This window comes from Copidosoma floridanum, unplaced genomic scaffold, assembly GCF_036245765.1.
Source record: "Copidosoma floridanum isolate Cflo_tuat_1 unplaced genomic scaffold, Cflo_Japanese_pri ptg000029l, whole genome shotgun sequence".
Classification (NCBI taxonomy): Eukaryota; Metazoa; Arthropoda; class Insecta; order Hymenoptera; family Encyrtidae; genus Copidosoma; species Copidosoma floridanum.
The window spans coordinates 8,249,015-8,276,848 of record NW_028321906.1 but is presented as its reverse complement, the minus strand read 5'-3'; the positions used below and the strand labels follow the sequence as shown (position 1 = coordinate 8,276,848).

At 36.3% G+C, this 27,834-nt stretch overlaps 4 protein-coding genes across 6 annotated transcripts; 1 reads left to right on the top strand and 3 right to left on the bottom strand.

Annotated features, from left to right (window-relative positions):
• The first annotated feature begins 320 nt into the window (after positions 1-320).
• Positions 321-2,804, top strand: Rad17 (Rad17 checkpoint clamp loader component). The gene is made up of 10 exons (XM_089596131.1): positions 321-339; positions 613-680; positions 817-1,222; positions 1,343-1,499; positions 1,563-1,685; positions 1,761-1,939; positions 2,018-2,104; positions 2,185-2,378; positions 2,460-2,578; positions 2,648-2,804. Exons 2-10 carry the CDS (start codon positions 666-668, stop codon positions 2,766-2,768), a joined length of 1,401 nt encoding a protein of 466 aa, XP_089452257.1. The 5' UTR covers positions 321-339; positions 613-665; the 3' UTR covers positions 2,769-2,804.
• Positions 2,262-18,498, bottom strand: ATPCL (ATP-citrate synthase). 2 transcript variants are annotated; one of them, XM_014349890.2, is made up of 11 exons: positions 18,246-18,498; positions 8,276-8,654; positions 7,954-8,147; positions 7,543-7,853; positions 7,138-7,456; positions 6,615-7,050; positions 6,142-6,529; positions 4,951-5,408; positions 4,561-4,866; positions 4,075-4,492; positions 2,262-3,980 (listed from the first exon to the last, which is right to left on the bottom strand). In XM_014349890.2, the coding sequence occupies exons 2-11, from the start codon at positions 8,615-8,617 to the stop codon at positions 3,889-3,891; spliced, it is 3,264 nt and encodes a 1,087-aa protein (XP_014205376.1). In that variant the 5' UTR covers positions 8,618-8,654; positions 18,246-18,498; the 3' UTR covers positions 2,262-3,888. The 2 variants fall into 2 exon arrangements, with proteins under 2 accessions (XP_014205376.1, XP_014205375.1); XM_014349889.2 differs by lacking the exon at positions 18,246-18,498 and adding an exon at positions 12,950-13,299.
• Positions 18,499-19,033: 535 nt separating this feature from the next.
• Positions 19,034-20,970, bottom strand: LOC106637133 (serine/threonine-protein kinase 16). Of its 2 annotated transcripts, XM_089595948.1 has the most exons (7): positions 20,943-20,970; positions 20,561-20,732; positions 20,236-20,470; positions 19,968-20,172; positions 19,723-19,877; positions 19,499-19,633; positions 19,034-19,422 (listed from the first exon to the last, which is right to left on the bottom strand). In XM_089595948.1, exons 2-7 carry the CDS (start codon positions 20,668-20,670, stop codon positions 19,306-19,308), a joined length of 957 nt encoding a protein of 318 aa, XP_089452074.1. In that variant the 5' UTR covers positions 20,671-20,732; positions 20,943-20,970; the 3' UTR covers positions 19,034-19,305. The 2 variants fall into 2 exon arrangements, with proteins under 2 accessions (XP_089452074.1, XP_014205285.2); XM_014349799.2 differs by lacking the exon at positions 20,943-20,970 and having other exon boundaries at positions 20,561-20,926.
• Positions 20,971-22,254: 1,284 nt separating this feature from the next.
• On the bottom strand, positions 22,255-26,860 carry Hmt-1 (ABC transporter ATP-binding protein/permease Hmt-1). The gene is made up of 11 exons (XM_014349771.3): positions 26,554-26,860; positions 25,855-26,247; positions 25,582-25,781; positions 25,152-25,311; positions 24,743-24,954; positions 24,501-24,647; positions 24,198-24,421; positions 23,738-24,119; positions 23,318-23,661; positions 23,087-23,244; positions 22,255-23,004 (listed from the first exon to the last, which is right to left on the bottom strand). Exons 2-11 carry the CDS (start codon positions 26,164-26,166, stop codon positions 22,639-22,641), a joined length of 2,505 nt encoding a protein of 834 aa, XP_014205257.2. The 5' UTR covers positions 26,167-26,247; positions 26,554-26,860; the 3' UTR covers positions 22,255-22,638.
• Between the last annotated feature and the right edge of the window lie 974 nt (positions 26,861-27,834).

Genomic DNA, 27,834 nt, shown 5'->3' with positions numbered 1-27,834 from the left:
ACGCTCGAACTATTGTATAAGTTTGTTCGCAATAACATCTAGTTTTGTGGAACCGAACGCGAACCGAACAAATCTACGGGTCTGAGACATGACGTGAACAAACCTATACTCATTCTACTGGGCGCGCGGAAAAATTCAAATTCTGAAAAAAACTCTCGACGAATATAATTTTTGATTTCAAATGTCTTAAAATGTGTAAAAAACTTAATAACTTTTGTGTCATGCATCTGCATATGTATTATTAGTATATTTTGAATGCCATAGTAGGTACTATAGGTACAAACTTTGAGAGAAAGGGAGAGCGTGATCCTCTCTGATCTGCAGTATCCGCACTGATAAGTACTTACCCATCAATTTTAAACTTACGTTGTCGTTCGCTCTGAATTTTGCAAAAGCATTATTCGTTATAATCGTGGAGTAATTGAGTAATTGAAAAACATCCAAGTACCCTTTTTTATACCATACAGTTTATTTTCAAACTTATTTAACCGTGGTTGTTTTGGCCATTTGTTTGCTTAATTTCTGCCGGCACCTTTTGCAAGTTTTGATCGTATGAAATTTATTGAAGTACACATTTTATGTTTACTTTCTGTCATTAACCACAAAATGCAGATTTTTATACAGATTGACTGAACATTTCGTTTCAATTCAAGTCATTGATAGTAATGTCTCGACCAAAGGTTCGTACGACTTTCAAACAGAATTTCAGGTTATACCATAAAAAAAAAAAAAAAATCTTTTTATCTTTTTGTTCTTTAGGAGTAAGTACTTGAAAAACATATCAACAATCAAGTTAACAAATTTTTGCCATTTCAGAGAACTGTGAGTAGCTGGTTACAGTCATCATTTGATGTTGATGAGCATTGTGAATTTGTGCCCAACAAAAAAACCACATACCAAGCAATCAAAGATGAAAAGCTAGAGGATTTTGACAGTTTTAATACAAGTGTTTCATACAAAAAGAAACCATGTCACAATTTAGCAGCTTTGTTGGCTGCCTGTGCACCAAAAAAGCCAGCTGAATTGGCTATCAGTAGACAAAAGCAGGGGGAAATCTCTAAATGGTTTCAGGAAAAGGTGAAACATGGACAGCCAAGTCTTTTAGTAATTTCTGGGCCTTCTGGCTGTGGCAAGACAGAGGCTTTTAAAGTGATTGCCAAGGACAATAAGTTTGATGTTGTGGAGTGGATTACACCAATGGATCAAATTATAGATGAAAACAGTGAGTTTTAGAATGCTTAAACGAATATAAATAATAATAATAATAATAATAATAATAATAATAATAATAAAAATAATAATAATAACATATCATCAACCAATATATGTTCTTTGTACTTAGATAGAATAATGCGTCAAGGAGAGAGATTTGAAGACTTTCTCATAAGGGCCACACGTTACAGTTCAGTATTGTCTGATTACTCCAGGAGATTATTATTAGTTAAAGATATACCTAATTGTTACATAGAAGGAAAAGACGACTTTGCAGGTTTGTTAAGGTAAGTGATCATTATAGAAGAAAAAAAATTGATTTACTGTTAATTGTGTGATTTGAATTGCAGAAAGTATTGCCAGTATGGAAGAGAACCACTGGTATTCATAAATACAGATACTGGAAGCTCAAAGCTAATGATGACTTTGTTCTCTCAAAGTAATCGTGATTATTTTAAAATTGACTTAATCAAGTGAGTTACCGCAAAAATCGCTTGCATTTACGATGTGTTTATAAACTACAATATTATCATTTATCCATTTTACAGTATCAATGCTTGCACACCAACAGCTTTGAAAAATGTAATGAAAAGGGTGTCAACCACCTTAAATTCTAAAGCTAAAGACATTTTACGTGTTACACAGCAACAAATAGATGAAGTGTTGTCAAATAACATTGGTGATGTTAGAAGTGCTCTTTTAAATTTGATATTTTGTTCCTTAAAAGGTAATTTGTTTTAATTATTAAATTTTCTTATTAAAACAATAAAAAAACCCATTTGTTAATGTTAACTTATAATTGAAGTTCAGCACACACATGAAAGCGAATGTACTGTAAGAGAAGAAACTCTTGGCCTTCTTCATGCTATTGGTCGCGTTATTAATCCAAAAAGTAACGTTTTTGTTAATTATGTACAGTTGCTGATTCTAAATTTGCATACTTATCAAAAAAATATTTTATTCACTAAACAGAAGTAGCAGAAAAAAAGTTTTTACAATTTGTTCACAATCCTGATGAATTGGCATCATGCTTTCAAACACAAGCCAACACATTTATAAACTTTGTACACGAAAATTATCTAAATACTTTGGGCTGCAATGTTGATGGTGCAGCTATGGCCATTGATGTTATAAGTTTAGCTGATGTCTTCAATTCAGAATGGAGGGTAAGGACTCGTGAATTTATGTACATTCATGTTTACTAAAATTTTTCATCAAATAATAGTTAAATAAATTATTTTTACAAGAATCATCACATGACTAAGTTGGCACTTTCTCATTGCGTTAGAGGAGTGATGATTGCTATCGACAAACCTGTTCCTAACTGGAATCCTGTTCGAAAGCCCGCAAACTCAATAAATAACTTGTAAGTTAAATTACTTTAATTTGCATTGACAATAAAAATCTTAATTAATCATAAATTGTGTACATTTAGACAAAGAAATTTCGCTCTTGCTGAAGTGGAATGGTATGAAAGATATATAAATCCAAAAGTAAAAAAACCAATCGATATTGAGTTATCTGAATCGATAATTGAAGAAATCTCTGATTGGTAATCAATGATTTCGTGATTAATGTTTATTTGTAGTTAAGAGATCAATGTAATTAATGTAAATTATCAAATTGAATAAACTCATTTTTTATAATTCGGCCATATTTTTATTTTCTTTAGATTATCCACGTATCTACAGCAGACAATTTTTTTTTTTTTTTTCATACAGATAACATGATTATAATTATTAACCACTTCATTTTCATGACTATAGTTAACAAAATTTTTTTTAATGCAAATAATTAAAAGATACTTTGTAAATTACATAATATAATACATACATAAATATGATACATTACATTGAATTATGCATACTATAATTTAGTCTCTTAGCAAGAAGTTTCATCTATTCTTGTGCAAATACTTATTTACCTACTTGCTTCCATGAATACACAGACCTAACCAAAGCCTTAAAAAAAAAAAAACTAAAAGTTGTTTTTTTTTTTTGCACGTGCACAGGGTACAGTATTGGTTTAAATTTTCTTCATTTTAATCGAATACGAAATAAAAATTCGCATTTCTTCATCTCAGCTATTTCTTTCAAGTGATTCAACGTCTGCGTATATACAAAAAATGTTAACAGAAAAATTATAATTGCGTATTTGTATAAATGTCGTTGGTTCGCGTGTTGCTGCTTATTAAACAAATGCAGTTATTGGAATGTCGATTAATTCAATGTCAAATTATACATGTTTTTTGTTCATTCCCATAGTTACTTATTCTAAAATGTGGAGTGCGTCGCACAGCGACTTAACGTTTTTTCTAAACATAAATTCATTTGTTTTGATTCATTAAGGCAATTAATGGACTTTCAACGGCAAACAATTTGCCAGTGCTTATTTGACGTGTTTATTTTTTCTATAATTGAATAACAACGCAACGAGATAGCGAAGTGCATTGCCTATTTCAATTGGTTAAAATATATTTTACCTAAGTGAGTCCTATTCATCTCTTACACATACGTTAGATATTTTATTTACTTTTATTTCTTTTCCATGAATTCCTGTCTAGTTAATTACCATGTTTCATTTATAACAACTTGATGACACGGAAATTCATTGTACGTTGATACGTAATTACGATGGACGATGACGATATGGTAATTAAAGAACAAAAACAACCATTCAGTTGTATTGCTCTGGCAATACATATGAGATATCGTCCCAAGGATGACGATAGAGTCCTTGCTTCAACCTCTTCTGGTCCATATAGTGACCTTAAATAGGAAAAAAATATATATATATTTAAATTAATGACTACATGAACAACAAATCCGTAATAGTAATGAATTATGAGGTTCAATAATTTACCAATAAAGCCTATACTTCTCCCGAGAACGAACAGGCTGTTAATGGCACCGATTTCGACGTACTCTTGTGCCTCTTCCCTTGTAAAACTATCGCTGTGTCTCAACATGTCAACAAACGCACATGCGATGATTCCATCCACATTGAGAATTAAATTTGGCTTCTTAGTGGTGGTGATCTTTTCAACCTCGAGTGCATAGTCAACCAGCGGCTTGACAGGGAAGTTCTCCAAAACGTATTCTTTGATGAGTTTGACTCGCATGTCTGGATTGTTGATCGACTTGACTCTATGGCCGATACCCATGATCAGCTGGCCTTTTTTGCGTGTGTTGTTGACAAACTCCTGAGGGTGGAGACCGGCGTCGTAGGCCTCGGAGAACATTCTGGCCGCACCGTCAAGAGCACCACCAAAGCGATCTCCCTGCATGAACATAACATTCAGTTGATTGTCAGTCTAAGGCGAGCATTGTTTTTTAAATGACAACATACAATGGTGAGGAGACCGGAGACGAGCGAGCTGACGAGATCCTTGCCAGCACGGGCGCAGACGATCGTGTTGTGAGCACCGGATACGGCGGGTCCATGATCAGCCGTCAGCATTAGCGACATTTCGAGGAACTTGCAGTAGATGGGTGGCAAGCAACGCTGGAACCAAAGTAGTGATACAACACCACCGATACCGACGTTCTGTTTGAGCACTTCGGTAACCGGCATGCCTGCGTAGAGCAACTCTTGACCGCGCTCGTCACAAATCGAAGTCATGAAGGAGGCTGGTTTGCGGATGAGACCCAGTTCCTGAGGTTGAAAGTTGTCGATATCGTTATTGTGTGAATTTAAAAATTGAAAAAGAATCGAAAGTTCAAAAACATTCGAACTTACTCTAGCCCAACTGTAATCCATGGGAACAGTGGGTGGTGGTACCTCGGGTTCGGGCACGATCGTGCCTTCCCTGACTAGCTGGTCGTAAACTGCGTGGATCAGCTCACCTAAATTATCAAAGCTGTCTGGCACGTGGGCACCTGCAGCCTTGAGCGCTGTGTTCTTCGCAATTGCAGTCTCCAGGTTCGAGTGGGCGATCGAGCCGGCGTGACCGAATTGCACCTCCGAGGTGAACATGCTGGCACACGTGCCGATACACCAAGCGACGAGGGGCTTCGTTATGTGGCCGGATTTGAGGGCTTCGCACACCTCGTACTCCTCGACACCTCCCACCTCGCCCAGAAGGATTATCAGCTTTGCGTCTGGGTCGTTCTGGTAGCGCATTATGTGATCCATGAAGGTTGTACCAGGGTAACGATCACCGCCTATCGCCACACCCTCGAAGACACCGTTTGATGCTAAAAAGAGATTTTGATTGTTTATTTGCTTATTAAAAAATTATTTACCCTCATTTTGTACAAAAAAAAGAAAAAAACTTAGTTTGATAAACATATGATTTACTTTATGTTCTAAACAATTTTTTCTGAGGCAATTTTTCTTTTTTCTTTTTTTTTTTTAATCACTTGACGATTTCCTTGTCGTTATGATAATCTATTTAAGTTCATTGAAAAGCTTTACATTTTCGTACGTGACAATGAAATTGAAAATTTTAGATTTCAAATGCGAACTTCATTAGAAAGCCATTAGCATTTTTAAGTGAGTTACGTTGGGTACGGAAAAAAGATTGTTTCAAAAGCTACGTAGAAACGTACTTTAATTTTTTTGGAATTCTGTTACAACGAAGAGTGAGACGAGTTATACAAAAGAAAAAAAAGAAAGGAAAAATGGTCTTTGGTGTTTCAGAGTGTTGTTTGGCCCAATAAGGTATTTCGATAATTAGTCTCTGCTCAAACTGGCTTTCCGATTATCATCTGCAAAACGTGACTGCATGAATTAAAATTTTCATAAGGTCAAATGTCTGCGGAAAATCAGTTGTGACATTTATGAAATTTCAAAGTCAATGTCCTCCGTGAACTTGATGAATTTTAATGAAACTGCAAAAAGTATCAGACACGGAAAACCAAAATTGAAACCAAGAGAAAACCTTATTGAAGACCATAGATATTTAATAAAATAAAAAAATGACCTTACCTTTGGAAATGATGTTGTTGAGTTCGTTAGACATGCCACCGGACCGCGAGACGTACGCAACGCTGCCGGGCCTGTAGAGTTTGCTGTGTAGAATATTGTCCATCATTCCACCTGTGTTACCGATCTTAAAGCAGCCGGGCTTGACACCACCGACCGTGGCTGGACCGATAATGGTCACGTTTTTCTCGTGTGCCTTCAGGATCAGCTTTCTCGTCATGTTTTCGGGAATGCCTTCGGCAATAATGGCAATCGTCTTGATCTGTGGGAACTGTAGGGTCTCGATCGCGCTGTCATAGGCCGAGCGCAGGGAGGCAAACGTAATCATCACGTCAGCCTCAGGATGCTTGGCCATGGCGTCTCTCATATTCTTGTACGAAGGAATGAGTACCTAAGTGAAATTGAAACAAAAATGTATATTTCAAGTTTGGAAGCGGTATAGTTAAAAATCGAAACAAATCAATAGAGAAACCTACTTCCTTGTGTCCCCAGTAGAATTTCTGCTTGTGATCACCGGTAAAGGGATAGACGCAGGCGGCTACCGAGGGCTCGTTCCTCCGACAAACAAAGTCAAAGTCCAACATGCTCTGGACGGCGCGAGTCTGCATGCCCCAAATAATAGACTTGGTTTTGTTGCTAAAGAGCACTTTGCAAGCCGCGTCGACCGAGTCACTTTTTTTAACGGACATCGGCTTCGTTGGCGAAGTTGGCGTGCCCGCGTGGGAGGATGGAGCCGGCGGCCCGCAGTCTTGACCCGATGGCAACAGAAAATTGGCTGTCGAGAATTCCTGAGCCTCGGGATCGGGGATTGGTTTCTTACCCAGAGCCATCGCGCAGATGGCCGTCATGTGCGTTTCTGGGCCAAATACGTGGACGGGAATCTGCAGTCGTTTCCCAACTTCTCGAATTATCCTATGGAAGAAAATCTTTACGTTAAAAAATAATTTTCCAACTTTTAACGATCATAATTTCCAATATCATAAAGAAATGATTATTAACCTCAAGCCCTCTTGGTAGTTGGGACCAGCTCGCCTCACGAAAATCTTGATGTTGTGCTCGACCAGTTTGGGCTGGAACTGCTGTAGGGCCTTGACAATGCCCTTGAACGTAGCTGCTACGTTCGTGAAGTTGGCAATGCCACCGCCGATAATCAGAACCTTGCCATCAACGTGCTTTTCCTTGGTCATTAGACTGAGTATGGTTTTCGCATATTCGTAGGTTTGCTGTTCGCTCGGAGCACCCGAGTACTCCCCGTAATTGGCCAATTCAGATGCACCACCCAGATCACAAATCGTATCCGAATAGATGACCGAAGCACCTGCACATCAATCAGAGCCGCTTGTACTGACTTAATCTCTCTGCGGTAGGGTTGAAGAAAAAAAAAAAAAAAAAAAGTGTACTCACCACCGCCAGCAACCATCGTCCAGATTCGACCACTCGGGTTGAGAATCGTGAGCTTCAAACTGGCTCCGGACTTGGCATCCAGGTCGGCGATGTAAGCCTCCTCGGGATAGGCGTCGCGCCCAAAAGGCGGTGGGTAATCTATCTCGCCCCAGTCTGGCCTGCAGATAAAGTCCGCGGTCGTGTCCAGCTTGGCCGCCAGATCGAGAATGTAAATGGCGGTGTCTGTCACCACGAGCGGGTTGATTTCTAGGTAGGTGAAGTACAGGTCGACGTACAGCTTGTACAGCGTCCGCACGAATTTGGCGATGACTCTGTGGCAGCAACGAAAGTAAAAAAAAAAAAAAAAAAAAAAAAAAAAAAAATAGATGTACAATTCAAGAAGCGATTATTCCTCTCTCTCTCTTGACTTACGGCTGCTTGTCGGTGGCCACGTGGGTGAGTAGTTTGTCGGTGATGGTGGCCTCGTCCGGGAGATCCTTGTCGATCGAGACTTCGAGCTTCAACGCCTTGGCATCCACGTCGCCGACGTCAACACCACCCTCGTGGTAGAACAGAATAACGTCCGCGCTTCTGTGCGAATAAATGCAAACGTAGACCTCCTCTTCCTGAAAAATGCACAATGGAAAAGGTAGAAAGAGCACATTAACGTATAAGTAAGGTATAACGAAAACTGTAAATGAATGAGGGTAGGTATATCTGCAGCAGAGTTAGTGACTATATAATATGTACTCACAGGCTTGTGGGGCACGAAGGGCTCGATGATGAAGTTCTTGAGTTTGCCTTGGGCCTTGCCGACCTGCTGGTCCCTGTTGATGCGCTCGGCGATCCATTCCTGGCAGGTGCCGAGATCGGCATTGACCTTGATGAGGCCGAGTTTGCCGCGGCGCTTGATCAACTGGTCGGGCTTGACGACGAGGCGCTCCTGGCCGAGCCAGGGGTTCTCGGCGACGAGGTGCGTCCAGTTGGTCGACTCGTCGACGCTCACGAAGCGGCACTTGGCCGCCGAGGTGTCGGCACCGAGTTTCCGGTTGATCAGGTCTTTGCCCGTCGCCTCGCGGATCGCCTTCGCCGACATTGTCCCGCTCTGCTATCTGACTTGTTCACGGGTATCTCTGTAACATGGGCGATTGTTTGATCATCAGAGGAGCTAATAAATATCTATTTATTTCATTCTTTTTCATACAGGTACACAAGCGTGATTATCAACCTTTTTTCCACAGAGACTGATTTGAGTTCAGTACCAACGAGTTAATTGTATTGCATCGGTTTTTTGGGAAATATCGAGGAAAATTAGGATTTCAGTGAGATAAAGTAAACTTTGATCCATTAGGAATGATCGGTAAACACGTGCACCACACATTGACTTTTTAGCGTATCTAAATATATTTCAAAAACGTTCTCATATAGGTAATAAAGGGAACGAAAACAAGCTCGACTCCGAATATCACTTTCCGGGAAAAATGTTTCTGTAAAACATTTTTTTTTTTTCAGTATATGTATGACAACGCAATAACATTTTCATACACACATACGTACATGCTGTATACGCACGAAGATTATTATTGACAGAAGATAAACGGAAGCGATTCATAAAAAAAAAAAAAAAAAAAAAAAAAAAAAGATCAAGAGCCAAAGGTGACGACGATGTACCAACTATACTTGGATATACTGACTTATGCGAAATGACGTGCCGCACTTTGATGACCCTTTCTAGGTGAGTGGATCTCTTTTTTATTTCCTTCATTCATAAAACATAATTTTTTTTTTCTTTCCGCGATTTGACGCAACAGCCAGCTTAACCGAAAACACACGTCAATTTTTTTTTTTTTTTTTTCTGTTCCACCTTTGTCTTTGTTAGTTGAACAAACTATCGCTTTTTTCCTCTTTCTCGCAAGAAACTGCAATTGTTGTTCTCAATCATTGTCGTCGTCACATCTATATGTATACAATATATAGGTGACCACGACCCACATTGTTGAGCCACGAGCAGATCCGCGTTTAGATAATATCGTATATGATACTCATAGGTACACCTATCATATACTTAATCATCATCGACATCAATGAGGTATACATTATAGACTTTCAACGCAACCTGATCACGATTGAGATTTTCTAGGGTAAGGTCTCTCTCGGTATAACTCTTTGCATCATCTTGTATAATACATAGGCTTACCGATGTTTACGCAATTAAGGACTCGTATGGATTTTTATCACCTTCTTCTGTACAAGGTGTACTTTTACCACGGTAATGGTTTATAAATAAATAAAGTCGCATTGTTTCAACGAGATCGCGTCGCGCGTGAGAAGATGTTTGTATCGAAAATGCGTGTATGTGCATCGATTGACAAATGAAGACAATTTTAATGACACAGTGTGCGTACGATTTCTCAATTGCGTCAAACTCTTGCGTGGATATAAAATATACATTTATAAATATACCTACACCGCAGCAGCAAACCTCACACTCTGTGTGCTGTTGTATGAAAAATAAAAATAAAAAAAAATTAAAAGAAGTTGTGCTTTTAACTCGAACGAGGATGAAAGAAAAAAAAAAAAAAAAATTTATTTACGCATTTCGACAAATGTACGAGAGTCACAACTGTAAAATTTATTGTCACTGTTGGCGTTAATTTTCTGCTGCCAGTGAAAAGGAAAAATTTACCCGCGAGAACCGGTGGTGGTTCAATCTCTCGTGAAATCGCAACAATTTATCCCTCAACAAAGAGCATCATCGAGGAAAGAAATATACCTAAATAAATAAATAAATTTTACAAAAAAAGCAAGCTGTATGATCGGTAAAAAAAGCGCCTTGTTCGTGTCCAATAATAATAGCAGCAACAACAGCACCGATATACTAAGTATATAAATATGTTGTATTCTTGTTGCAACAATGCAATGGATAAACGCGTGCGGCAGAATATCGTATAATCGTAACATATTGTACAATCTACATGGGCAGGCATGTAAGTACTTATGTCAGGAGTTTTTTTTTCTGCAACCGAGTGATTTCGCGATCGTCTGGAAAAAAAGCTCTTTCGATAAAACTACGTATACTATATGAATATGCAGACACAAAAGCGCAAAGGGACGTGGCGCGTCAAGTTCAATGCTACCTATGGACACCAGATCTGTAAAGGATCCAGGTAGGAAGAGAGGATGAACAACCAGACCAACCGCATTCTTCCTTCGTCTTTTCCTTTTCCTATTTTGAAATATACACGTACATCCATATATCGCGCGATGCACGTGAAATATATACAGCTTTTGAAAGGCTGTTATTTATATGTGTCATATACGCTTCTCTAGATTATTTTGTATACTATATATCAGATCAGGAATCTCGGACACGACCGAACAAGAGACACAATAAGTGTGCGTGTGCAGGTCACGCGTCAAAGTGTTCGAGGAGGAGACTTTCACTTTTTTTTTTTTTTTCCACCTTGTCGCCGTCGTCGCGCCTCCAAGTGTATATTCAGTATAGGTATGTATGTCCTGGACGACTTTCGACTTTCTTTTCCTGATTTTGTTTTTAATCATCAGTTTTTAAAGCCAAGTGGATGGATTGGTGTTTAATTTTCACGCGTAGCTCTAAAAATCTCGATGAAATCAAAAGAATTTTAATAAATATTCACAATGCGAGAACTTTCAAGAAAAATGGAAAAAAAAAAAAAAAAAAAAAAAAACAACAACATCAAGTTTTTAAAGATAGAACTGTGAGATGGACACGCAACAGCGGAATAATTGATGAACATTTTTTTAAAGGAAATGTTTGCACTTAGCTCAGATAAGTTTACAACCGTACAAGTATAAAAATGGTTTGTAATTGAAAGTTAACGGCGAAAGTATACCTTTGCTACTCGAGTGAACAGAGAGATAGATCAACGAAGCGCGAAAAAGAAGGAAAAAAAAAAAAAAAAAAAAATCAACAGAACAGGATACGCATTGAGGATTGCGCTGAGTGCGCGTTGAAGAAAAAAAAAAAAAAAAAAAAAGCCTACAGAGGCACGCGACCACGCCACGTGAAGTCGAGAGCGCGCAAGGTGAGTTTCGTATACGCTCGCGCGCGCACAATGACCCATTCTTTCTCTCTCTTTTTTTTCGCAAAGCGCGTACGCGTGTGGAATTGTACTATTTCGCTGTGCAGAAAAAAAAAGAGAGAGTAGGGGAGGACGATAATGCACGATTTTTTGTTTGTTTCCTCCTTCACCCGTTGACGTTGGCCGAAAAAATCGTGACGTTGACCATAAGTACCTATAGGTCATTATGTGACGTATATGCAATATACGGTAAATAGGTATACAATACTTATGGTACTTGATAGCAAGTCGGGGAGGAAATGATTCGTTAACTTTTACCTTCGGAATTTTCAGCGGCCAATAATATATGCTTGTACGAGTGCACGCGATGTGTATAACCGATCAACCGCGCGTGTAAGTACAATGGGATACGCCATGCCTTGAGAAATTTTGCGGTCGAACTACAACTACTTATCATCCAGGAGGGCGAGTACGAGGAGATAATAGTACAACCACTAACAAATTGGCCTTTGATTTATTTTATTTTATTTTCTCGCGAAGCTACAAGTATGCAATTATATACTTTCTTTGCACACATGCAGGGAATGATTAAAATTATCTAATGCATTGATGGATATTAGCCCAAATGATCGTAGGGGTTTAAACTACACGAGTAGTTAATAATAATTTCATCAAAACACGTTCACGGATCAGCGAGATAATGTCGTTGTTACGTGGATAGTATAATACATTATTCACTCCCAGCAATTACTAACTAACGTTGTTTCGACGCGTTCTTCCTACATTCTTTATTTATTTAATTTTTAATTGCTCACGCGACTCTGTGACAAGTAGCACATACTTACTCACTTTTGCAAATAAAACACTGGTCGAGGAAACTCTGGGTTCATCTTCTCTCGAGGAAGGCATTTACTCACGGGTGTAGGTAAGTGGGAGTCGTGGACAAAAAAAAGAAACATATCTTTCCCATCGCACTTTGTCAAAGATAAATAACGAGCCGAGATGGCAGTGCCGGCTCCAAACCTATACAATATATATACCTTACAGGTAAGTAGTTAGTGTACGCATATCGAAAAAAAAAAAAAAAAAAAAAACTTTCGAAACGAATTTCCGAAGCGCAGCGTCCGTTAACTTTCTTCCGTCACGTCAAAGTGTACAAGCAAAGGCGGTATAGGTATTATATATATACGCTCGATCGGACGCAAATGGGAGAAAGAGAGAGAGAGAGAGCAAAGTAATTAATGCGGAGAGAAAATTAAATTCGACTTTGGTACTATTTTGTGTTTTCTTCCACCGCCGCCGAAAATCAAGGAGATGTAAATATGCCTTCTAAAAATACATGCAAGAGGGAGTATAGTTATAGGTACCTCTTCACTCGGTGTGTGCACGCCTCGTCGAATCGAATCTGCAAAGGGATCGCACGTATCCCAGTCACTCGATGTATATTGTTATTGCAATGGTCTTTGGTTTTCCTCCAATTTCACAAGATAATTATAAAAATAAAAATAAAACAACTAGCACCACGCACTTCTCGTTTGTGTGTTGTATATTTGTCCGTGCGATACAGCCTCGACCAAATCGATATGGCAGTGGAATCCTAGCTGTTCGGTTAAAGTGACGTACGATATTAATATAGGGATGGGATAGCCAGACCAAGTAAGTATAATATGTACAATTGGTACACCGCAAGGCAACGTCTCGGCCTGGTGAGCGGCTTGCGAGCAACTGAGCGCACACCTGCCGACTGCCTCGGTATAATACGATACCGATCGACGACCGGTTGAGTGCGCGCTTTCAGCCCCCCTCCCCCTCGTGAGTGAAACATAATCCACGCGTGACAAGTGTATAGGTGTGCGTGGAGATTAGAGGTATCTACGAGGCTCTGATTTGATACGAACAAAAGGAAGATGTGACGGCAGAATACAGCAGTGATTTGGACATTTGGTGTGCAGATATTAACTCGAGATTTTGGTGGATATACTTAGTTCAAGTGTTTATTAAATCAAAGACGGTGTCAAGTGCGGCTAATATAAATTACAAAGATTAAAAAATATGTTAAATGAAAAACGTCTGCGGATGCTTATCTCCTATCGATCGGATAACGATTTACTTTTTTTTTTGGCCCCAGATACTTAAAAATTGTGCTCTGATTGTACGTTTCATCATCAGAATCGAATATCAAGAGAGAGAGAGACAACAATTTATCGTGCTCGCGTAAGTGTTGATCGAAGAAAGTTGCACAACTAAAAAAACTACAAAAAAAACACCCAAATTAAAAAATACAAGTACGAGGTGAGTCGCAAACGCAATTATTTTTGTTCAACCGAACAAAATAGCGTAAAATGTTTTAAAAGGAACAACTGAAAATACGCGATTCAGTCGTTTGAACAAAAGTATTTTGTCGAGGCGATTTTTTTTTTTTTTTGCATTTCCATCAAATGCACGTAAGCCGCATGTATAGAAAAAAAAAAAAAAAAAAAATCATTACTTCATGCGAATTCTTCGATAAAAGATCGCATAAACTATCCGCACGAGGTTTCCCCATCGGTTTCAGATCAAGATCAATTTTTCATGACGTCGGCTCATTCATTAACAAATCGCATTGATTTATAAATGCGAATGCACAATGGGCTCACCTATTTTCCTCGCACCTGCTTTACATTTCTCATGGTTTCCATACGTATATACACTGGCGGTCGAGATGAAAATACTCATGGTGTTAACTTTGAACGTTTAATTGCAGTTGAAAGAAAGAAAAAAAGAAAAAACAATTCTTCAACAACCTCAGCTGGCTTTCATTTCGAAATTAAAATGTATCCTTATTATTATCACCAATAATGACACAATACGTTATAAACACGTGGTTCGCGAGACTCCCAGAGGCCTATATATAGGAAATAGATAAAAGTTACGTAGACAAACGTATACCTATACCTACTTGGCGCTTGTGCTGAGAGAGGGAGAGAGAAAAGCCGGCGCACGTCAGGCGAGCATCGAACCATCGAATTCATCGAATGATACGCTAGGCCAAGGCCACGTGGACGATTAAGTTTAAAAGCGCGCGCACTCATGCCGTCACGTTTTCAACTCAAGCGCGTAATAATTTTACAATAACGTTTTCGCTCCTTCCGCTTTTCATTTTTTCACTTTTTTTTTTTTTTTTTTTTTAAGAATTCAAAAATTAATACATAGTATATAGTTTATTGTATACAGTAAAATCGTAATTGTTTAGTACAAGTTCATTGAATTTCATTTTTCAACTAGTGCATGAAAGTCTCTCTGTATACCTACTTTTCAAAAAAAATGATAAATAAGTAGAGTGATTTCGATCATGAAGATAAGCATCATCGACTTGTACATTTTAAAAATTACTGCAAGAGATCCCGATTTCTTCTGCACTGGTTGGGCTCTTGACGTGCAATCGTTTCCTTTTTTTTTATTCTAGGCGCGCGTCATCGAAAATTTGAATCGTCTTTCGATTGTGGATCGTTTACGCACAGCAACTACAGCGTCAACGATTTCGTATACTCTTAAAAAAAGGAGGAAAAAAAAATCTGAATCCTAAGAGAAACAACCGTTTCGTAGGTTTAGATTCCCGGGCTATTTATTATAGATGTATATTTTCTCGCTTCGCAGTGGAATGCTTCAACTCTATTTAAATGATAACTGTTTCGTTACAACCCGCAAAGCTTTTATACAAGCGGGGGATACTAAACAAACTATTGAGTTCGACGAAACGTAAAAAAAAAAAAAAAAAAAAAAAAAGATTACACGATTTGCTGCCCAGATATTGGAGTACCTACTTTGCTAACAAATGTTTAAATTTAAATTGTTTGAACCGACGATGAATCATTTGATTGTCGAGGAAAAATGTCGGTTATCCTGCAGAAGTATATCAAATTGTATTTACACAAGTATCACGTGTATAAATCTGTGTCATCACGTGCTGAAATGTTTAACAAAAAAGCAACAACACAGCACATAAGTTTTCCTCTTTTTGATGTTGAATAAAGAAAATTTATTAACGTTATGTTGAATTCATCCCTACAACAGCTAGATCAAGATTCGCCACGAACTTTCAAAGTAAGTATGTAAGTGGTATTTTTAGACCTCTCGGCGTTTTATTGATTATTTTACTCGGGAATTCGGTATGAAAAACTAGTCTTAAATTGATTTTTTTTCGTTGAGATGGTATTCATGAGGCTTAAAATAGGTGATTTAACCATGCTAAAATTAAAAGATGACTCGTGGTAAGGGAAAAAAAAAAATTATTCCTTGCAGCGATCTCTACAGTTGGGATTTCAACAAATTTAAGAGTCGAAGTAAAAAATGTAAAACGTATGACAAGAGTTCATACGAAAGATAACAGCAAAATGTTTCTTAAAGAAAAAAAAAAAAAAAAAAAATCGAGACACCGATCATCAGATTTATTTCGCGACTATCAACATACCCGATCGATTTTTTAAGATAAATGAATTTTAATGAAAATCAGTGAGCTCGATGCACATCATTATTATATAAATACGTCAAGTCAGTAATAGACTGAAATATGTTTCGGTTGTCCCTTTGTACGTCTGGCTTTGCTAAAATACCACATGAACACGTACCAATGTGCCATAGCTAAATTTACGGATTTGTCAATGTCACAGAGATTTTCGAGTTCAACGACATCACCAATTTTGGCCCCTTTAAAACTACAAGGGGAAAAAGAAAGAGAAACAGTGATATTCCATACAATCGTTTCCTCCCGCATCATATCGGACCAGCTGCAATGAGTCAAGTAAATTAAGTACTTATATGGAGAACAAAATTTGGCCGTTGAAATCTAATCACGTGACAATGGTATTATACGAGTGGCCAGCGTGTTTGCTAGGTTTAATATGTATACATAGATGAGTTGGCAAGGTGTGTGTTACTGCGAGGATGATAAGGTTTCCAATCTCCCTTTATGTTATATAGCTGAAAAATTCCTGTTATATATGATAAACGTGGTAAAAAACAGGTAATAAAAAATGATACACGTGGAACGTGTCATTGAATACAAAGGTATGTTTCGCCAGTAAAAACATGATTTACATTTTTTCGGAGTTTGAAAGAGAATTTTTTAAATAAGGATTATTGTGGTTTTAAATGAAGGGTTTTACGAAAAAAACTCCTCGCGTTCTGCGCTTGTTCTATGGCATCAAGTAATATTTTAATAGGTATCAATGTTTGAAAACTCATGAAGTTCCACATCTGTACCCTATCTTACATATATTTATATTCTATTAAAAGGATGTGAGAGAATATCCACAAGTACTTATTATATAGATGTGGCGCGTATGAACAAGTGAATGCCGCTGAGACCTTGAACCTCCGGTGTACATATCATACGTAAGTAAGTCTTGTAATTGTGTATATAAAATAAGAATACAAGAGAAAGAGTTAAAGGACGATAATGGAGCTGTGAACCAAACATGGAAGGGGTATAGGTAACTGTATCATGGATGTGATGAGTATGGTGAGAGCAATGGTAACAAAAAAGAATTGAGGTAATGTATTAACATGCACCTCACATTTTCTTCGACTAAATGTTTATACACTTTAATTTTATAAGCAAAATAGTCCACAACATAGAAAGGAAAAGTTCAAAGTATGCTATGCTATATAATATATGAAGGAACACATTTTTCCTCTTCAACATCATACAACATTCTTTGAAAAATATGATGAAACACTAAAATTTTTTTCTGTAATTTTAAGTGATTGAATTTCCATATAAGCACTTATTATTCAATGCTTATGGTTAAAAACTTGATTTTAACTTAAAAATATTGTATTTAAATCTACGAATTCGGTACACGGTGTGTTAAGGTAAGTTTATGTTATCGCTACAAAAAAATATTTCAAAAAATAAATCTTCGACCTTAACTAATACATTCTCATGAATTTAAAATTATCGCTGTACTAGTAATTGCAGCGCTTGAAAATTACTGATCTTTGCAACTTGAATTTCAGCTCGAGATAACTATACAGCTACAAATGAGTTTTGCCAAATTACACATTAAATCAAAGTGGACAGATGCAGATACACAGCACACATATGCACACGTCAAGATTTGCAAGAGAGTTTAATAAACGTTACATGACTGTGACGTATGGTACTGGATGCAAAATAAAATAGGTAAATAGAGAATAGCCCCAAAAACGTGTAAGATTGCAGCAGCCGGCCGCATATAACAACGATTCCATTATGCATGCAGGATGAATGTATAAAATACTTATATTTGTAATGGTGATTTTGTAAATAAATATTTATGGAGAACAATTGGGTAAGATTTTCACTGTGTGTAAGACTGAAAGAATATGCTGCAGTTTATTAGTCAACCTCATCTAGGTTAGGTTCGTTGTGCGAAAAAAAAATAAAAGCACAAAAAAATCTCAACTTACGGCGAAAACGATTCAGATCCACTTTATCACCTCTCACCTTTCCTATCACGTGCTTATCCATTCGTATATATTGATACATACACCCACAATCTTACTGAGGAGACTCCTAAACGTGTTTATCGATCGGCCGGAATAATCGCTTGGTGTTCACAAGTCATAATCGCAAATCGAGGAAAAAAAGCTTCAATAAACCTAAGCATACACTTAAATGTATGAATAAGCAGATGTACTTACAGAATTGTATGTATACAAAAACGATTCTTCCTTTGTAATCTTTTTTTTTTTTTTTTTGTGATGCTGAGGGAGTAAGGGCAGCGATCGTCTCTTAAGTCGAGTACTCTATTTTTATATTTGTAGGTATAGGTACAGCTTATTGTATATCTAAAAAGGTGGAAAAGTCGTCGGCAACACGAGAAGAGCGAATAAAGAATAACTTATGTCCACTCTCGACCCGTTCCCGAGAAACACTGAAGTTTTTTAGAGAGAGAAAAAGATGGGAGGAGAGATGACTTCTGCTTCTGCTAGTGCGTTCTGCTATACCTATACGTGTTTTTTTTTGAGGGCGATATTTTTTTTCTCTTTCATTTGTTGGAGTGAAAGCCCGCGCAATTTAAAACACTGCAAATTCCTTTATTGGATATAGATACCGTGTGTTCCAGTAGCGCTTTACGACAACTTAAACATGACGCAAGATATCGTAAGACATGATTCAGTTGTCGGAGAGCGTTACTGGAACACACCCGTACTCAATTTTGCGTGTCGATCAATTTTTTTGTAATTACTTCATTTATACATATCGATTTTGTTGTTTAGAACATGTATCTGGATAAATTTTACAATTAACGATTTTTCTTGTATTTACAAAACAAACCATTTAATAATATAATTAAATTGATACATTTGGTAAATTCTTTGTACATAAACGTCTTAATCATCATAATTTTAATAACTTCATGTTTTTTCATTATTGACGTCAAATCGAATTCCAAAAATTTGTATTAAATAATATCAGATAATTATCTCGTCATCAATATAAATAATATAATATTGAATGTAATGATTGCACATGGTTTATATATATTACACAATACATTATTTTTTACTGTGGAAAATAAAAATAAATAACTTGCAGGATAGTACTATACATATCTGGAATGTATGCATTTAAAATATGTACAATTTAAATCCTTAGCTTAACAATTAGTTTAAAAATTTTAGATACATTTGTTTTACTAAAAAGTATAAAACCTTATTTCATTAATAAGTTTTTGTTAAATTCTCTGTGAAATAATGATTATACCCTACCTTCTAATCTTGATAATACTTCGTGAGCACTTTCTATAACACTGTAAATGTATGGACGTTCCATAGGATTAACTTTCAGCATCATTAAAATTAAATTTTGCATGTCCTATAAAAACATTTTAATGAAAATTAAGTAAATCATTTTAACTGTAAAACATTTAACTTAATCGTTTGTCACTTACTTCATTGTATGGAGCATTTTCTGAAAAGGTAATATTTGCACTAATAACAGCAAGTGCAACACTGTCACCTCTTTCATAAACGGTATCAAAAGGTGACTTGAAATAACACATGGCATACAAAATACACCCCAATGACTAAGATCAAAGTAAGTTATTAAATTATTTATACTACAATCAGCACGTCGTGAACATTTCAATAAAATTACATCATGATGTCTACGTACCCAAATGTCCGTTCGTTCATCAACCATACAATAACTTTCAACATTAAAAAGTTCAGGAGCCCTGTATGGCATCGAACATCTTTCAGCAGCTAACTCTTGTAGAGAATGTGCAGCTTGGTTCCCGCATACTTTCACTCTAGCAGGTGCTACAGACCCTAATAAAATCACACAAAAATGTAAAATTTTAGATTTGTATTTTCAAAGATTTTTTATTTGATAAATAAAGTTATTATTGTATTAATTACCTAGATCCATTATTACAGGTACATTACCATCCCCTAAGGCTATGTTAGCAGTCTTTAAGTCTCTGTGAGCAAGAGGTTCAGGCTTGGTTTCGTGAAATGCTTTTATTCCTTCGCAAATAAGCAAAAACATGTTTAGTATTTCTATTGATCCCATGTATTCATTATATTTACTACGCCTTTCTAATTCTTGAGCCAAAGTGCCTTTCTATAAAACACAAATACATGTAAACTTGGTCTTGGAGTTAATTAACTCATTCCTCTAACTTACGTGATAATAAGGTAACACTAACAAAACTTCACTGGTGGCATTAACAACGGGATCAGCTGTCCCCTGATGAGTAGAATCAATCAATTCTATAACGTTTGGATGGCGTACAATTGAGTGGTACTCGACTTCCTTGACAGCTAATCTCTGATCTTCTGGCCCATGACACGTAATTTTTTTAATTGCGTACTTTTTATGCAGAGTACAATCTTCAACCAGTAATACAGTACTGAAACCTCTAAAACAACATTTATAGTATTTTTATTTCTAATTTGAGTTATGTGTAACAGCCAATGAAGTTATGACTACAAATTGAACAGTAACATACCCTTCCCCGAGGTGTTCAAGTACTGTGTACTTCCTATCGTTGATAACAATCGTCTCTTTGGAACAAAGACAACCCATCTTGAAAATCAAACTCAAGCCAAGACTGTTCATTTTCGAAACTCAATAAATTTTAAACTCCGGAGCTCTCTTGCATAGACGTTTCGTCTCACCATCTGTTTGTCATTATTGTATGTAAGAATAAGTACTTATTGGTGTTAACAATCCCACTGCATATCCTATCCCGATATTCCCGATCCCAGATCCCCTGATTTTCACCACATGTTAACAATGACAATAACAAGCACAGGTTATTAGTTAAGTCGTTAAATACGAAGTTCAACTGTTAAGCTGTAGTAAGTTAAACTTACTTAAGTTATACTTACTATAGTCACATCTACTATCTAGTTCTACAGGTTCTACTGTTCTAGTAGGAATTATCACAGTATCAGTGTATATATATAGTGTGACTACCGATTTACATCAACGCCACAGCGCCATCTAGCGTTGATATTTTCACCGTACACCGTCGGTATGTGTGGGCTTCTCAACATCAATGCTAGATGGCGCTGTACTTTGGTGTATTTAGAAAAATTTAGTTATAATCTAGTGACTTTTTTCAACCCCATAGGACGGTATAGAACGGTAAGTAATGACGACGAATGCGCGAAATTTTGCCTTATTTATTTTGTTCCTGGTAATTCTATGAATGTTGGGATTAACGATTTATCAGAAATATCTTAACACTGAAAATACTGCTTACACTTAAAAAATACAGCTTGGATTTGGGTGACTTGAAGATTGTCATCGTGCGCTCGTTCTTTCCAAAAATTGAAAAATTTGCAAATAGCGGACACGTTTGAAGTTTGATCGTTATGATAATTGTCAAGACCAAATCGACTTTCCTTTTTTTCGGTTATAATCATTTTTGTCGGCCTAAATGTACCCTCAGAAAATTTTTTCAAGTATTAAGTATCGTTAAAAAATTGCAGAAAAATAAAAAATGGAGGAACACGTCGAGTTGATAAAGGTGCATATGTCAATATCCATTTTACTTTAAAATTTGTTAAAAAATAAACTAAAAAATTATTATTAATTTTTTATAGACTGTCTATTTTGTGGCCTTTGCCATTGTAGCAAGTTATTATTTTTGGTGGGGAGAGAATAATGAAACAATAACTGATCCCGTTGATAATAGCGGATGGGTACCTGATGGAGAGTTTGCAAAAACATCTAGCGACGGATGAAGCACAAACTTTAACATTTATATGTATGATGGTGTACATACGTAGCCACACAATTAAGGATTTGAGATTGCAATAAAACATGAGTGAGTTTCTTTGATAGCTGTATTTTTTTTCTCCATCCTTGATTTTCCAGATATTTACATCTTTTAATAAACTAAAACATTAAAGAAATCTATCGTAATCAAGAAATTGATCGTAAAAATTACTACATTAGAACATTACAACCAATTAGCTGATCGTTAAACAATTTTTTTTCTTTAAAAATCATTACAAAATTTCACCTACTAATGGAAGCCTCTTAAACTAGATGTAGTATTTTTTTTTTTTTTTGCCTTTTTTAATTAAGTGTGGTAATGGACTAAATATGAAAGTCACTACAGTAAAATATTTTACTATCAAATAAATATTGAAATCACTCAAAATTTTATATTTAAATAGAATGTTCAACATCAATTTTTTAAACTAATAGCTAATTTGAACCATAAAATTTTTCAAAGCAAACTACTCTCATGTCATATATGATATTTTTATTATTTTAAATTGATGTGAGTTTACTGTTTTTAATGATACTTTGGAAGTTGTTTCATGTGTTAAATCAGTCTTCACTTTAAAAAACGCAAATTTATTTAAAACATAAGTGTCTTGACTTAAAATGCTCATCCTTCATAATATTAAAGTATTTTCTCTTTTTTATGTACAATACAATTTTTGGTGGTATAAAATTCATAGTTCTAAAACAAATTCGAGGGCCTTGCGAAACGATGGCGGCGTTAATTTTCAAAAACTCAGCAGCTTACGTTGCTCAACACTTTAAGGAATTAACCGCAACCCTGATTCACTTTTCTGAAGCTTCTGTTTCAGATTGGTCATTATTATTCCTCAGCTGGGCCTCCCACATATCATGATAAACTTCACCATAATTCAAAAGATCCTCGTGCTTGCCGCGTTCAATAATTTCTCCATCTTTTAATACAAGTATTTCGTCGGCGTGTATGATAGTAGAGAGTCGGTGTGCAATTATAATTGTCGTGCGATTTTTGCAGACGCGACTCAACGCTGATTGAATGTTCCGTTCTGTCTGAGTGTCCAGTGCACTCGTGGCCTCGTCCAATAAAACGATCTTTGGTGCCTTGAGCATCGTGCGCGCTATAGCGACACGCTGTTTCTCGCCACCGCTCAGTCGCAGCCCTCTTTCGCCAACCTGATGGTTATTTTTTTTTTTTTTTTTATGGAATACTGCAATTTAAACGAAGGTTTTTTTTTTATTGAAGCGATCAGCTCACCTGAGTCTCGTAACCGTCTGGGAATGTGAGGATACGCTCGTGAATGTCAGCGTACTTTGCAGCTGCTATAATGTCAGCTTCCGGAGCGTCGATTTTTCCATACTGAATGTTATATTTTATCGTGTTATTGAACAATACAGTATCTTGGGGAACCACGCCTGTAATTCGAAAAACAATTAATCAGTCAAACAGTACAAAATATATTTAATTTTCGAAATATTTAATGTTTACCGATTGCTTTGCGCAGAGAATCCTGCTTGACTGTTTTGATATGTTGTTCGTCAATGTAGATAGCACCATCGTCGACATCGTAGAATCTGAACAGTAAGCGCATTATCGTGGATTTCCCAGCACCAGACGGCCCAACCAGAGCAACTGTTTGGCCGGGCAAAACTTTGAAGCTGATTCCCTTGAGCACAATCCTTTCGGGGGTGTATCCAAAGGTGACGTTTGAAAATTCCACGCTTCCTCGATTAACAATCAACGGTCCAGCACCTGGTGCATCAATGACATCTTGATTTTCTCTCAAAAGATCAAACATGTTCTCCATATCAACGAAATTCTTTTGTATAGCTCTGCAGGAAAAAAAAAAGATATTTAATTGGACTCACAAAAATGTATTTTTCATTACTTTGGGTTGTTTTGTCTCACCTGTAATACGTCCCAAACCAGTTCAGAGGCACGTACAATTGAATTATATAACTTGCAAATAGAACGTAGTCTCCTATCGACAAACCCTCATGATGTACAACCATATGAAGACATAAAAGAGATCCCGCTAGAAGGCCACAGTTGATAATTACATTTTGCACTGTGTTCAATATATTTAACGTTATTGACGATTTGAATTCTTCTTCTTGATATTTGAGAATTGCCTCTCTGTACGAATTAACTTCATATGCTTCGGCACCGTAATACTTGACCGTCTCAAAGTTGAGTAAACTGTCCACGCTTCTGGCTTTTTGAGCATTATCTGCAAGATTCATCCGCCTTTGAAACTTGGTGCGCCATTCGGTAATACCAATAGTAACAGCTGAAAATAATGAGAGAAAAAGATATCAGTGACCCATTAAGTATGAATTAGGTGACATAATATTTTTTAATCCATTACCGATGTATAGAATCATAGTTGAAAATACAATCAATCCAAACCATTTGTTGAACGCACTTATGAAGAATACTATCGCTACAAGTATATCTACGATTGTTGGAACAATAGAGAAAATAATGTAATTTAATAGATTTGTAATGGAATCTGTTCCACGATCCATTACACGAAGTACTTCTCCGGTTTTGCGCCCGAGATGCCAACGCAGACTTAGACTGTGTAAATGTCTGATGTAGAAATAATATTTCTTTAAATAATTATTCGAGTACCATCATTAAATATAACTTGATTTTAAAATAGTTTTACCCAAACAGTTCAACTTCAATTTCACGGGTTGTGTATTGCTGTATGCGAATCCATAGATACGATCTCAAATTATTTAACAAACCCATTCCTCCTGTACCACCGCCTTGTAGGAACTTGAACCCAACATAAATTAAAACCAAATCCCATCTAATAAAAAATATATTCAATTACAATGAAAATCAATTAGAATATGAAATTTTATCTTAACTCTATATTAAAAAAAAAAAAATTGTTTTACAAACCTAAATTGTCCTGGTGTATCTGTTACGCTATCCACAATCCATTTATTGTACATTGGGACATAAAGGTTGATTACTCTGCCAGCAATGAGTAAAAGAAAACAAAATATCACCCTCAGCTGGAGCATAGTACTTTTTTTTGGCCACAAGAAAGGAGCCAGAGTCTTAATTTTGTACCAGGCACTAACCCACGTTGAAGCATTTTCGTTTGGATGCTAAAAATTCATAAAGATACCGGTTACTTCTGATTTTTTAGAGGATTTGTTTTAAGAGGAGATTGCTAATGAGACATTAGAAAAAAAAAAAAAAAAAAAAAAAAAAAAAAAACAAACTAGGACACAAAAAGCATGAGAATTAAAATATATTAACTTAAATAGTTGGATTATTTGACAAAAAGTAATATATGACTTACACCTTCGTAATATCTTGACCGTGAAGTTGTGCCATCGAAACTGTAATAATTGCTGGGTGGATAACCGATTATTCCTGGTGCTTGCAGACCGAGTGAAAAAATTAGCAGACTGCTGCAGTAGCGCGAGATAAATAGTACCATTTCTATTTTGTCAGACAACCTAAAAATAGATCAGCAAATAAAAATAGATTACTTTAAGTTTTTTAGGATAGCATGAGAGTATTGTGCTATAATTTTTAATATTCATTATTTTGATAAGTGCAAAGTCATACTTGGTTACATTAGAATAAAAAATATTAATAATTGAAATTTTAAATAGTTATGTAAAATTATTATGATGGTTCATTGCTACTATTTGCATCATGTGGTAAAATAAAAAAATGATTTATTTCCGATAGTAAGATATCTGGAGTTAATATTAAGTACTTACGTTTCAAACTTAAACCACCATTCTTTTCTGAATAAATTAACAAATACAAGATTATCAGAAACAAATGCAAGTGTCCAAAAACCAAGCAAAACGATACCATGGCCATGAGTTGGAACACTTGGTAGCAACTGATGCCTTTCCACTTTTAGTATGTACAGTGCATATGGATACACAATTATTGTGAGAATAGCCGATACGACCTGAAAGTCAATGAGTCAATGTAGATGCAAATCAAAAAATCTGCCAAAAAATGACGTGTTCAAAGTTACTTACCATGTACCCATATATTTGCTGATCACCCAAGACAGTATCTTGCAACACGATTTTCACAATGGAAAGAAGAACAATAAAAATATGTAAAAACTTTTGCAAGGTATACAACTTGCTCCTTGGCAAAGAATTGGCATCAACGTCACTCCCATAACGTTTGTACATCAATAGCTGAGCCGTGCCGAATATAAACAAATACAGAGCCACTACGGAAGAACTGACAGTGTCCATGAAGCACTTGGACAAGCCATGGTTGTACCAAATCTCACCAAAAGTGGCGTTTGGTGGACAATAACTCATATTGAAGTGGGTCATTTTAACGATTGATTTTCTCTGTCTTCACAATATACCTAATTACTTCAGCAGCCATACAAGGATGACATGTCACACCTGGAACTGGTTGCGTTACTTATTTAAAAGTCAAGTTTAATTGGTTATTATAATTCAATAATTAGCAACACACGAAAACTACAAGCATGCATTGCTGACATTATCATTGACTTTATTGCAACATAAACTCAATGGTTGTAAATAACCGGACACTCACGACAATTTTTCGTGACTGGAAAATACTAGTTTTGAATATAAATATTATTTAGAGTTAGGCATGCATTGTAGTAACGAGATAGGTACAAAGATGTGTTATCAATTAAAAAGTAATACAGCTATAGAAAGAGATATAAATGACTTGCGGAAACTCACCGAGCAGGTTGACATTTATCAATGACCAGATATATTTTTTCGCGATTAAGTACTCATTGTTTAACGATTATGTGGATCAGTGGATGTCTCGCGCGCCTCCTCTCTCTTATGCCTCTAATTTTTTAAATGTCATTCTCTCTTTTCCCTCTTTATTTATCTGCAGCTTATCTGCACACAACACTTAAATCTGCGGCTCGAGTGACAATTGCATATGCAACTAAACTCTGGGTGTATTCCGCAAATGCTGCCAGCAGTTAAGTTACGTAGGTCGTGGTAACGCCGCATGGTCGGGTAGCGCTAGCGTCAACCTGTACTAACTGTCGGTGGGTTCCGCATGTCAACAAACTTTGATATTTTTTACTGTTTTCGCTCCCATGTCATCTGATATTTCGGAGTTTGTTGACATGCGGAACCCACCGACAGTTAAGGTTGACGCTAGCGCTACCCGACCATGCGGCGTTACCACGACCTACGTAACTTAACTGCTGGCAACATTTGCGGAATACACCCATAGTCCGCAGGCTAAGTATACGTCCTTAACCGCCTTTTTCACTAACGTTTAGAATAATGATTGAGACAATCAATGATTGTATCATGAGTTTTTGTATAAAGTTCAATTTATACAAATAAGTTGGTAAATATAGGCACACATGATTAATATTTAAACATTTTAAGCTGTATAAATATATAACATAGACTCTAAATATGCATTATTACCGCTGGAATATGCTAACAAAACCAAATATCCGTCTTTCTCACCCAGCAAAATAATAGGTATCTGTATAATCCTGTATCAATTTATTGCACACATGCGAAATGTTCAATGACAGTAAACAATGACATAATTTCAAACTTTACTTTTAACTCTTCATTTCACACGTAATTTTACAATGCAATTGATAAATTATTATTCATACAAAAGTATTAATATTCTTGTAGGAGGTCGATTTTCAGGCAAAAGATTATTTGTAAACTTGCCGTAAACAGCACAGCCAATGTCAACTTTTTATTTTCTATCTACACAACTAGTTGCGGCTGGTTTTAGCGTTTCAGATTTCTAAACTAAAAAGTGGCCCTAAAATTCTGAAGGAAAGCTTTAGATATTTTAGGCCCTAGAGCCATGTTGTCAGTTATAAACCAGCCGCAACTTATTTGACAGATACAAAATGAAAATTCAACATTTTCTGTGCTGTTTGCGGCAAGTTTACAATTTATCTATTACTCGAAAGTATAAATATATAGGAGGTCAATATTCGTATAAAACATACACTGCAAACTTGC

Bases quoted from the DNA above. Each gene is read 5' to 3' on its own strand.
- LOC106637133 (XM_089595948.1), bottom strand. From the start codon at position 20,670: ATGAACAGTCTTGGCTTGAGTTTGATTTTCAAGATGGGTTGTCTTTGT. The intron at 20,471-20,560 runs GTATGTTACTGT...ATGTTGTTTTAG, and splicing joins CTTGAACACCTCGGGGAAGG to AGGTTTCAGTACTGTATTAC. The intron at 19,878-19,967 runs GTAATTAATACA...TGATTTTATTAG, and splicing joins ACCTGTAATAATGGATCTAG to GGTCTGTAGCACCTGCTAGA.
- Rad17 (XM_089596131.1), top strand. The intron at 1,223-1,342 runs GTGAGTTTTAGA...CTTTGTACTTAG, and splicing joins TCAAATTATAGATGAAAACA to ATAGAATAATGCGTCAAGGA. The intron at 1,500-1,562 runs GTAAGTGATCAT...TTTGAATTGCAG, and splicing joins GACTTTGCAGGTTTGTTAAG to AAAGTATTGCCAGTATGGAA.
- Hmt-1 (XM_014349771.3), bottom strand. From the start codon at position 26,166: ATGACCCACTTCAATATGAGTTATTGTCCACCAAACGCCACTTTTGGT. The intron at 24,648-24,742 runs GTTTGTAAAACA...ATTTTTTATTAG, and splicing joins GATACACCAGGACAATTTAG to ATGGGATTTGGTTTTAATTT. The intron at 24,120-24,197 runs GTAATGGATTAA...CATTATTTTCAG, and splicing joins AACTATGATTCTATACATCG to CTGTTACTATTGGTATTACC.
- ATPCL (XM_014349890.2), bottom strand. From the start codon at position 8,617: ATGTCGGCGAAGGCGATCCGCGAGGCGACGGGCAAAGACCTGATCAAC. The intron at 7,854-7,953 runs GTAAGTCAAGAG...TTGCTGCCACAG, and splicing joins GTGGCCACCGACAAGCAGCC to AGTCATCGCCAAATTCGTGC. The intron at 7,051-7,137 runs GTTAATAATCAT...TTTCTTCCATAG, and splicing joins AACTACCAAGAGGGCTTGAG to GATAATTCGAGAAGTTGGGA.